Source organism: Rhinoderma darwinii, chromosome 7, assembly GCF_050947455.1.
Source record: "Rhinoderma darwinii isolate aRhiDar2 chromosome 7, aRhiDar2.hap1, whole genome shotgun sequence".
Classification (NCBI taxonomy): Eukaryota; Metazoa; Chordata; class Amphibia; order Anura; family Rhinodermatidae; genus Rhinoderma; species Rhinoderma darwinii.
In genome coordinates, this window is record NC_134693.1 from 55,375,194 (window position 1) to 55,388,029 (window position 12,836).

A 12,836-nucleotide genomic window follows, 5' to 3' on the forward strand; every position below is an offset into this window, starting at 1 on the left:
ACAACCAGCAACAATACCGAAGGGATACAATCACAGAAATCATGACATTGATAGGGAGAAATACACAAATAATGGGCACAATATTCTAGAAAATGGTCACGAAGAATCAAAACTGACTGGACGTTGTTAATAATGATATATTAATAATATCTCAAGCATTCCAAGGACAGCCTCTCCTCTAGCGTGCACTGACAGATCTGATGAACAGTCTGTATTCTGCTGACAGTGGGAGCTCTGCTGACAGGTACAAAGCAATGGGCAAGCCTGGACTCTGATGATGGTTCTGCTGGGTACAGACATTATGAATTCTCTAAAGCCCTGCAAGTTATTATCAAAAGGCTCTGCAGAGTTACATTATAACAGTATGTTAGAGAAATCATACAATTTCTTATATAATATTTAATAAAGATAATGCATATAATATGTTTGAGAGACTGGCAAGAAATGTGTTGCTAAAACTCAACCATTTTCGTAACTTTAGTAGACGTTGAGTAGACTGATGTACATATACAGTACACTTTTATAAGGGGCCTTTTATACCGGCCGACATTCGGCCGCTGCAGCGAGCTCTGATCAACGAGACATTTTTTACTTTTTTAAAACGATACGATCAGCAGATGATCGAGCGTTTGCTCTTTCATCTGCTGATCGCTGCCGTGTTTACACATGGAAATTATCGGCAACGAGCGACGCTCGTCTGCACGATAATCGCCCAGTGTAAAACCCCCTTAACTCAGCTCTCTCTACTCTACCTTTCAGCTGAAAAGTTAATCATTTGTTCGCCTCTATCTATGAGAACTTCTTATCTTCTCTCCTGTCACTTTACAACCTGAGTTCTCTTATCACATTGCAGCGAAGCATGTGACTTGAAACAGCCAATGGAGTCCAATAATCTCTCTCATTACATCCCATCTCCAAATGGGACGAATGGTTTACAACAGGTCAGTAATGCTCAGAAGAGTACAGAGTCCAGGCTAAGAAATACCTGTTACTTTCTGCACTAGGCATCAGATTCAAAAAAAGTCTATCGTAACTTTCACTGGGATATGCCATAGTCCATCTCATTCCAAGGCCACAACATTACAGTTTTACAAGTTGTTTATTACCAAAATCGATGCGGTTTTCAGGAAAGTGGACGATTTATACTTTTTGGAGTTGATCATGGCTGCAAGACATGAAAGTGTCATCATACAAGAGCCTATAAAACACGGATATAACACACAGGGTGAGTGTGCATTCTTTGGAATTTCTAAAGTTGACCCACAGGTGGCAGGAGGAATACCTACATTTGTATGATACTGCGGAGAGGCATATTTAATGCATGCACCAAAGGCATTGTGATTCTATATAAGTATGACCTTCATACAAGTAAGGCTTAGCGGGAAGCTTTTTAGAATTCCATTGTATATTTTTATTATTATCATTGTATTATTTCACTGAATATACTTATTGTATGTATTAAGGAAAGATATTAAATGGAGATAAAATTAACTATTTAAGGAAAATGCAGACATGGAGCGTGGAATACATTCAGCAGTCATTATGAGACAAAATGATTATAGTGTGTAGACAAATTGTTTTTCCCTGTTACTAAGACGTATAGAGCATGGTCTGCACTATGAGGAATTGCAAGATGTTTAACAGAATGGCTATATAGGATTATGGAAGAATAAAGGAGGTTTTGGGGTGAAACATTCTGGACCAGTGGGAGGAGTTAAGTGAAGCAGTAGGAGGAGAATGAGAAATAGGTGATGTCATATGAGGTAATGAGAGTACTTTAAATTGTTTTTAAATTTCGCTCAGATTCAATACAGATGTTTTTTCAGTTCTCATTCTGTCACTTTCAATGAGGTAACAGAGGCATCAGCGATGTTACTGGAACTGATCATCCTCCCTACCCCCATTAAACTACTGCCCTCTCCTAGCAGATGGAAATGGGGTGTTCCTTAGAGGAAGCAACTGACATATATAAATAAAGTTATATTCTACTGAACTTCTTAGTTCGTATATAGTCTCTAAACACAGTGTGCTCCATATGATTGAACCTTTACATCCCTATGTGAATCTGTAACGTGTGTGTGTATATATATATATATATATACATATATATATATATATATATATATATATATATTATACATATGTATATATATATATACATACATATATATATATATATATATATATATATATATATATATATACATATATATATATATATATATACACACACATATATATATATATATATATATATATATATATATATATATATATATATATATATATATCATCGTTTCATGTAGGTCTGGCATGGATGACATGGGCAGGAAAGTAAATGTTTGGAAGTGTTAAGTGTTGGGGTCTGGACTGTGTCATTTTGGGTCACTTTAGCTGTTTCCATTCATTTGCAATGTGTTAATTCAGTAATGAATCCAGACTTATTTTATGCCACATTCAAATGTTATCTAAGTGTGAATTTTAAAGCAAGGTCACACCACAGAAATTGCTCCCACCATGTGTTTAAAATGATGCCATTGTACAACAGATGCAATCCAGAAGAGGAAGGCTATATGTTAACCCTATATAAATGACATTTTATATTGAATTGCTATTGAATTAATATTTGACAATCAAGATTCTTTCTTTTAAGATTAAAGGGAACCTATTGTCAGAGAAAGATGTCTTTATATTAGGATATCGATATAACTCTAATAGGATTACACTAGTTTGTGCAATAGCACCCACTGGACTCAATGAATTGGTGTTTGGGCGGCGGATTGACAATGAGGGATTATCCGGCTGGTTAACCAAATGCTTTACAAATAGATGTGGTTTCCCTCATTGTTTCTGTACCACTCCAGAGGGAAAGTAAACTTACTTGCCATGCTGTGTGAAGGGGACCTAACAAAATTAGGACACCTATTATGATGGATGTCTCAAGATAGATCCTTCTAAATTACATTTCAGCCCTGTTTTAGGATAAATCCCTCTAAACATCAACAACATCAACCTTACCCATTCTGTCATTACTGGTATATGCATATTTAAAGGCTATGTAAAACTTTGAACACTTTTTTTTATATATGTATGTAAGTATGTGTGTATATGTATATATATATATATATATATATATATATACACACATACATACATACATACATACATATATATGTATACTATAATCATTGTAGAATTGTGTTTAATGCAACTTTTTAATTGTCTTTTATTTAAAAAAATGTTTTACTTTTTGAGAACTTAAACCTGACAGCGGGTCCTGCATGTCTTTGAAACACAGGATCCAACTGTTATCGATCACATCTAAGTTATGAACTTAGATGTGATCGATAAAAGCTGGATCCTTTGTTGCAGAGATACGCAGGACCCGCCGTCACCGAAGCTGTCAGTCTTGCTGACCTGACGGATTAGAGTTTCAGCACAAGATACAGCTTCTTTTTATCCAAGATACATAGAAGCTGTATCTCAAAAAGTAAAATTTTGCTTGTATAAAAACCAATTAAAGGGTTTCATTAAAAACACCACGATATATTGTTTTATTAGGGGGAAAAAAGTGTTCAAAGGTTTACATAGCCTTTAACGTCTGAAAGTTAGTACAATTACAAAATGTTATGAATTGTACAAAGAATGTAAAGGTTCTCTTACACGGCCCGACGTGGTCCATAAAAACTATCGCCGATCAACGAGACAGCTCGTTGATCGGAGCTTGTTTGCTCCTTTCACAAGAAGCTAGTATCGGAAAGAGCGTTCATTACTACGTTCGCTCGTGCCCATATATTTCAATCATGTCGGTAACACGTCTCCCTGTTTACGCAGGGAGATGTGCTGCCCACAACAATAATACTTTAGGCTGCAGATACGATAAAATCAGCCGATCAACGAGTGTTTGCTAGTTTATCGGCTGATCCTTGCCCCGTTTACACAGGGCAATGATGGGGAACGATTTGCCAGATAATTGGCGTATATAAAAGGGCCTTTAGTCCATTAATCTCTCACTGTCCAAGAGAATGAAGAAGCAAGGAAACAATTGTACTTATTTCTCGGCCAGTGGGAGTGATATAATAGGACAATCGTATCTTTGAGGCTTGTAAAATTCACAGTTCATGAGTCCATGTTTCAGTTTTACAATTTAAAAGCTGAATTTTCATTGGTTCCTATGGTAATATGGCCATTATTTTGATACACCGCGCTCATGTTTCTGCTTCCTCTTTAAAGGAAATTCTCATAAACACATTGCAGTTCTTGTTGCAGTTGTGCAAGAATTTTTTAGCATTTTACTTTAAATTGAATGTTGAATGTACTGCATTTTGTGGCAATTTTTCCTATTTACTTAATATTAAACACTTGTCTAGGTATTATGCAGGGTCAAATCTTCTGCTTTTCATTCATATTAGATAACTATTTATCTCAGCACACAAAGTAAAGCACAAACCAGACGCGTAACTTAAAGCTCCTTAGCCCCAATACAAAATCTGTAACAGGGCCAGTCATTTGTAGTACTGATCTCCTCATATGGGGCAGAGGGACTTTTTTGCCCCCCCCCTCCAGGTTTCAGGGCCTGGGTACGACTGCAATCTCTTCAACGGACAAGTTATGTCCCTTGTTCAAATGTTACATCTTTAATCTGTTCCTTAGAACTTTGTTGGTCTTTAATTCCTGCACTTTACAAAATTACACATAACGTCATGTGTGTCTGTATTCTAGCGATATCCGGTCTGTTTCCCTGCATGACATACGTATGGATTTTAAATAATGGTGGGGGTGGTAGGTCTAAGTTCAGGTTTGTAAATTCAGTCATTTTAGCCTTGTTTTAAACCTCATTTTTCTCTCTGTCTCTGTACGCTCATGTATTATTATAACGCACACTACAGCTACTCAAACAATTGCTGACCACTTGAGAAATGTGACATCTGGAAACGACACTTTGCTTTTCCATTAGTAATCTCTATCGAAAATTAAATATAAGGAAATTGTAAATATTACCTAGATTAATTCTTCCATGAACCATGCAGTTACAGATTATATAGTTAAAGGCTATGTACACCTTTGAAGCAAAACATTTTTTATTATATAATTTAATGTTTTAAGTGATTTGAGACAACTTGTAAATTGACTCTTTTTTAAGATACAGCTCCTATACTTACAAGATACATAGAAGCTGTATCTTTCCGTCAAAGCCGATTCCGTCAGGTCAGCTGAAATGACGGCTAGATTGAAAGCTGGTCCTGCATGTCTCTGAAACACAGGATCCAGCTAATAACAATCACACTGAACTTATTCCGTCTGGAATTTTGAGGCAGAATTTGATCTGCCTGGACGCCGTTTTCCGCGATTTTCACTGCGTTTTTCGCCCGCGGCCACTGAGCATTGCGGGCAAAAACGCAGCGAAATACGCTTTCTCTGCCTCCTATTGATGTCAATAGGTCAGAGATGTAAACGCCCGAAGATAGGGCATGTCGCTCCTTTTTCCTGCGAGACGGTTTTTCCGCTCGCGGGTAAAAACTCCTCCGCCTCCCATTGAAATCAATGGGAGGCATTTTTGGCCGTTTTTTGGCGCGTTTTCCGACTCGGTTTCCACGTCAAAAAACGTGTACAAAAACACAGTGTGAACAGGGTCTTAGATGTGATCGTTAGTAGTGGGATCCCGTGTGTCCCTGACACGCAGGATTAGCATCAGTCAAGCCTTTGCTTTGACAGAGCGATGCAGTATCCTGTATACATAGAAGTTGTATCTTAAAAAGTAAAAAAATAATTTATAAAAGCAAATATAACATTTGTTTCAAATCACCTAAAACATTGATTTAATAAAAAATCCTTTAAAGTTAAAAAACAAGTTCAGATATTTGCTGCATTAGATTCTGTTCACATCTGCATTGGTCAATTTCATTATTCTGCTCATATCTGTTGGAGTGCACGATGGACACCAACGACGTCCAACAGACATTTGTCCCAGTATACAAAATTTTACTGGAAAAAATTGCGCTGCATGCTGCACTATTTTTTCTTCAAATGTGACTAAATCTAAGACGGGAGCTCCAAAGCAGATATGAGCAAAGCCTAACGTTTAGAATTATGGCAGCTGACAACAAACTGACACTTTCTCAGCATATGTTCTTTATGACAAAATGAGTTTGTTGTAACCCTTTCTCACAAAATGACGTGCCAGATACGTGTCGAGTGATGTATGGAGTGGGCCCACGTGCTGAACATGCTCCATACGCTCTGGGTGTCAGCTGATACCCTGGACTAACGGCCAGGAACAGCGATCACGCTGTTTCTGCCAGTTTAACCACGATGCGATTGCGGTGTACCGATGGTTGTCATAGCAGCCCGGGGACCTAATGAAGGCCCCCAGGACTGCTTTCTATCTGCCTCTGGCAGGGCTTAAAGAGGCTCTGTCACCACATTATAACTGGCTATATTGTACATGATGTGATCGGCGCTGTAATCTAGATTACAGCAGTGTTTTTTTAATTTAGAAAACCTATAATTTTTGACGGAGTTATGACCTATATTACCTTTATGCTAATGAGTTTCTTAATAAACAACTGGGCGTGTTTTACTTTTTGGCCAAGTGGGCGTTGTGGAGAGTAGTGTATGACGCTGACCAATCAGTTACCAATCAGCGTCATACACTTCTCTCCATTCATTTACACAGCACATAGCGATATAGCTATATCGCTATGTGCACCTACACAAACACACTATAACGTTACTGCAGTGTCCTGACAATGAATATACTACCTCCAGCCAGTTCGTGATGTTTATTCAGAATCTTGACACTTCGCTAACACAATCCCGACACTACAGTACAGCAACCGTAATCTCGTTTGAAATGACAGTTTACAGCGTAGTGTTGGGATTGTGTTAGCGAAGTGTCAGAATTCTGAATACACATCACGTCCTGGCTGGAGGTAATGTATATTCATTGTCAGGACACTGCAGTAACGCTATATTGTGTTTATTTGGCTGCACATAGCGAGATAGCTATATCGCTATGTGCTGTGTAAATGAATGGGGAGAAGTGTATGACGCTGATTGGTCACTGATTGGTCAGCGTCATACACTCCTTTGTACAACACCCACTTGGCCAAAAAGTAAAACACGCCCAGTTGTTCATTAAGAAACTCATTAGCATAAATCTAATATAGGTCATAACTCCGTCAAAAATGATTGTTTTTCTAAATAAAAAATACTGCTGTAATCTACATTACAGCGCCGATCACATCATGTACAATATAGGCCACTTATAATGTGGTGACAGAGCCTCTTTAACAGAAGCCTGTCAAACTGACAATATACTGCAAAACATTAGTATTTCAATGTATTGTACCAGCGATCTAACGATCGCTGGTTCAAGTCTCCTAGGGGGACTAATAAAAGGTGTGTAAAAAAAAGTGTAATACAATTTTCAGTAGTGAAAAATAACAAAATAAAGTAATGTTAGAAAAAATAAAAGTGAACATAACTGGTATCGCCACGTCCGTAAATGTCTGAACTATTACAATATAACTCTATTTAACCTGCTTGGTGAACGCTGTAAAAAAAGAAAAACGCCCAAATTCCTGTTTTTGCTCCCCAAAAAAATAGAATAAAAAGTGATCAAAAGGCTGCATGTACCCCAAAGGAGTACCAATGAAAACTACAGCTTGCATTACAAAAAATAAGCCCTCACACATTTTTCAAAGGAAAAGTAAAAAACTTATGGATCTCAGAATATGGCGACACAAAACAATTTTATTTTTATAACAAATATTTTTGTATTTATAAAAGTGGTAAAACATTTTAAAAAAAATAGAAATTTGGTATTGTCATAATGATATCAACCCATAGAATAAAGCGAACATGTAGTTTTTACCATACAATGAACGCCGTAAATCATAAACCCCCCAAAAAATTTTGCAATCTCTGTTTTTTGCCCGTTTGACCCCACAAATAATTTTTTCAGCTTCCCAGTACATTATATGTTACAAAAAATTATGCAATGAAAATCGTTAAGTAGCTATGTTGACGAAAAAATTAAAAAGTTATGGCTTTTGGAAGGCGTGGAGGAAAAAAACGAAGATGAAAAAACAAAAATTGGCTGTGGTGGGAAAGGGTTAAGATGCTGAAAAGCAATTGCCAGAATTGGCAAGGGAAGTTCCACCATAGCAACCAATTTTTTTTTTTTTATTGCTCCAGTGCATCTAAAATCATGAAGCAACTTTGTAAATAGTCGAACTAAAGAATTCTTGTGGTCTTTTGTCTTCATCTTCTATTTAGACCTATGTATATTTATGGTAACAGACTATAAACAAACTGTATAGTTAGTTCCTGCAGTCCTGCTCCATTCCATCTGTCCCCTAATTCCTAGTGACTTACTGTTGGTAGTTTAGCAAGAAATTGGGAACAGATAGATGTCAATAAAGTAAAACTTCAGCATCAGAGTTTGTTTATAATCTGTTACCATGGAAATATAGAGGTTTGCATAGGAGCTGTAGACAGAGAAAGATAAAAGATTTTCAGTTAAGACTATAAGTTACTTTTATTTTTAATTCGTGAATTGTAACGCTCCTTGCAGCGCCCTCTGTTCTAGCTAATTGAGGAGGTATCTCAAAGATAAAGGGTTGTCCAAAGAGGACAACCCCAAAAATAAAGGACCTAAAAGTGCCACTGTCATGAAATGGGGCATTTTAAATTGTCCTCCTCTATCCTTCGTCATTAACATGCACCATGCCTAAACAATTTGCACAATGCCCTGATGTAACTTACAGGTGTCACTGTCCAATCCTTTAATCCAACATCATACAACGCTCGTTCATTGGCTATTCAGATCTATTATGCGGCCAATAAAATGGTCGTTAGCTGGCACTACATCTTCCTACAAATGGAACGAATAAGATGTCCATATAAAGATAGACTCCAGAAAACAGGGCACCACCGTACAGCCCTCAACTGTATGACATTTCCTCTATCCTGTTGAAATAGACTGCTGAATGAGGAGAGCCCTATAGATCAGCAGCTCCCCTTCAATCAGTAACACTTTAAAAGGGACCTGTTATCTTATTTTACATGCATACATGGACTTTAAGACATACCTCTCACACTTGTTAGAATAGTTACTAAAAGTTTTACATGTTATTGATGTCCTTTATTGCAATACTCTATAATCTTTTCCTCAATGAATGGTTTTTGGTAGTATTACACAAACAAAATAACAATCTTTATTTCTATTGCCAATATATTCTGTAGTGCTTAACAATTGGGAAAGTAACAAACAAGTGAAATGACAAGTAATCAAAACAAATGAACAAATTAGACAAAATGAGAGGGAGTCCCTACCCATAAGAGCTTACAATCTAAATTGAATGGGAGGAAGTGATACAATAGGTAGAATGGGCTATATTTGTCCAGGGGAACAGCCCCTTGTGTTGGCAAGGGGAATGTAACTACAGCTGCATGAACCCAGTCGGTATCTGAGCCAACACAGATAGAAAGTGCAATTGTGATTTGACCAGGGTAGCTGGTTGAGGAGTACAGGGTAGTGTGGAGAGCTCTGTGACCATAGGGCTCCTTTTTTGATGACTCTTCGCTCTGGCTAATAGTGGAGGTTCCCAAGCAGTGAAATGATGTCCATATGAATAGGAGTTTTCTGGTTTTATGTACATAAAGCCTTATCAGTCTATAATGAAAAGCTCTGCAACTTCTAATATCTAATCTATTTTGTATTTCAATTCAATACCATTTATAGGATCTCAGGATGTTCGCTGTAAGTGAACAGAAACTTTCTGTTTTACATCCAGGGGCAGAAAATCTATACATTAAACCTATAATTCCCACCTTAAAGATACTTTATTGAATTAAAAAAATAAGTCCCATTAAAACATTTCAAAAGGTCTCAAAAAATTAAGTTCAAAATTTCAAATCTACAGTCTACACAATATTTTCCACTTTAATCCAAGGAAACAAATACCAAAAGACATTTAATTCTCAGTTTCCTAGAAGATAAGCCACTTCCAGTTTAGGTCGCAGTTTCTTCCCCTCTTCCTATTGAAATAAACATGATTTGGCCAGATCAAGCATGCGTGTTTATGACGCAGATTTAGGGGTAATAGTGTTCACCCAACAGATATTTTATGTGCTTCATTCACATCTGCGTCGGGATTCCTTTCATGGGATTCTGTCTGAGCTTTCCGTCAGGGAAACCCATGAACGGAATCCAAACTGAAACAAACGGAAACCATAGGTTTCTGTTTGCATTACCATTGATTTAAATGGTGATGGATCCGATGCAAATAGTTACTGTTTTTCACCGTTATTTAAGGGTTCCATCGTTTCATGGAATGAATAGCGCAGTCGGCTACGGTATTGATTTTGTCAAAACGACGGAACCCTTAATCAATGGTGACAAACGGAAACCATTTGCACCGGATCTGTCACCATTGGAATCAATGGTGATGCAAACTTAAACCTATGGTTTCCGTTTGTTTCAGTTTGGATTCCGTTCATGGGTTCTCCTGACGAAAAGCTGAAACAGAACCCATGAACGGAATCCCAATGCAGATGTGAACGAAACATAAACCACCCATACATATGACAATGCTGTCAGCCGAACAGCTATTTCTGCTGACTTGGCTGAGCGTGCGTGTTTATTTCAATGAAAGAGGAGGACCAAATTATCTAAATCCAACATGCCAGAATCCTCCTTTGCCGGACATCTTCCATAGGCCAGGACCACAGTTTTGATGCAGTTGTTGGCTCCGTTTTTTAAACTGAACACAGGAGTGGACACAAAAGAAAGGAGATGTATTAGTCTTTTCTTTATACCTTTCCTTTCTTTTGGATCCACCTCTGGCTTTGGATAAAAAAAAGGAGCCAAAAACTGCACCAAATACTGTGTGTGTGGTCCTAGACTTAGGGGGAGAGTCGCTAAAGGCCCGTTTACACCGGCGCTCTAATCGGCCGGTGCAGCTAGCGCCAATCAATGACACATCGATGATCGGCGCTTGTTTGCTCCTGTCACACGGAGCTATGGATGGGGACGAGCGGTCGTTACTCTGATCGCTCGTCCCCATAAATTATTATCATGTCGGCACCGCGTCTCCATGTTTACACAGGGAGATGTGCTGCCGACAACGATAATATTTTACTTTTTTAAAACGATACGATCTGCAGATGAACGAGCGTTTGGCCGTTCATATGCTGATTGCTGCCGTGTTTACACAGGGCAATTATCGGCAACGAGCGTTCTATGAACACTTGTCTGCCCGATAATCGCCCAGTGTAAAACCCCCTTAAGGCCCCATACACATAAGATCACTCAGTGCTCCCGTCAATATTGACGGGTTTGGACACCTTTCCTCCCATGTGTATGGTAAGCTTTATGTCAGGAGTGCAGCACCCGTCTGGCTCAGCTGTATCTCTTGTACAAACAGTGATTCCCAGCACTACACAGCTCAGTATATTAGTCATCCCTGCAGCTCTTTCTTTTATATGTGTATGCAGTCTGGATGTATCAAAGTGCAATTGTGTATCTGTGTATTTAAAACTATCATTATCACTTGAGCTAATACTTGTGATAGTGTTTACTGGGAGTCATTCTATTATACTTGAAATGTTTAGCACTGATTTTTATCTATCTGGATTTATAAGGCTTCTTAGATAAGCACAGTTTGTGATAACCTTTTCTTTTTCAGGACTAGTTTAGACTGGACAATTCTGTGCCAGTAAGGCTGAATTCACACAAATGTAGCCCACCTCGGACGTGAAAAACTGCAGTTTTCCACGTCTGAAGTGGACCAGTGCAGGACACATTGCCACGGATCCCCCACAGACTACAGTCTATGGAGGGATGCGTCACACACATGTCCAATTTTTTCATGGACCGTTCACCCGCTCTGTTGAAACAACGTTCATGTGAACGGCTTTATTGATATACATGTGTCCGTGTGATGGCCATTGTTTTAACGGACGAGATTCACAAAACTGCATAAGGCCAAGGTTTACACGGTCCGTGCATTGGCTGGGAGCCTGGACTGCAAAAAAATAGGACATGTCATTACACGGGCCGCATTTGCGGTCCGGGCTCACTGAAATCAATGTGGTACGGCCGTGTGCCCGAGACCTAAAAAATCCACTTCAGCAATACGTTCCAGAAATCACAGCCCGATTCACACGAATGTGTCCGTTTTGCATCTGCAAAAACCAGACCGTATTTCATATGTTTCAGTTCCGTGTGGTATCAGTGTGCTTTCCGTGTGGCATCATTTCTTTAGCAACTGGTGCGTGAAAAACATGGACAGCACACAGATGTTGTCCGTGTGCTATCCATGTTTTTCACGCATCCATTGACTTCAATGGGCGATATGGTCTGCAAAAATGGACCAAAATAAGACATGCAGTGAGTTTCACGATACGGACACGCTGCATGAAAAACCATGGATGTGTGAATAGCTCCATTGAATTGCATAGGCCCGTGTGCTGGCCGTTTTTTTAACGGACAGCTCACGGACGTATAATATGCTAGACTTAATTAGGCCTTATGCATAGTTGAGGCTGATTTTGACCTGCCTGCGCTTTTTTGCCTTGGTTTTCTCAGTGTTTTTCGCCCACGGCCATTGAGAACTGCAGGCAAAAAAGACACTGTCAAATCCGCTTTTTCTGTCTCCCATTGACTTCAATGGGAGGTCAGAGGCAGAACCGCGGCAAGAAAGGACATATCGCTTTTTGTTCCCGCAAGCAGCTAAAAGACGCCTGGGGGAAAAAAGCGCCTCTGCCTCCCATTGAAATCAATAGGGGCGATTTTGGCAGTTTTTTTGGCACTGATTCCGACGTGGTTT

The 12,836-nt window shown here is 38.7% G+C and overlaps 1 protein-coding gene across 1 annotated transcript in view; it reads left to right on the forward strand.

Moving 5' to 3' along the window:
• Positions 1 to 977: 977 nt before the first annotated feature.
• Positions 978 to 12,836, forward strand: part of NR5A2 (nuclear receptor subfamily 5 group A member 2) — a 113,755-nt gene continuing 101,896 nt past the window's right edge. Inside the window, exon 1 of the mRNA XM_075832240.1 lies at positions 978 to 1,225. Coding sequence (XP_075688355.1) covers positions 1,162 to 1,225 — 64 coding nt within the window. The 5' untranslated portion in view covers positions 978 to 1,161. The remainder of the gene's footprint in view (positions 1,226 to 12,836) is intronic.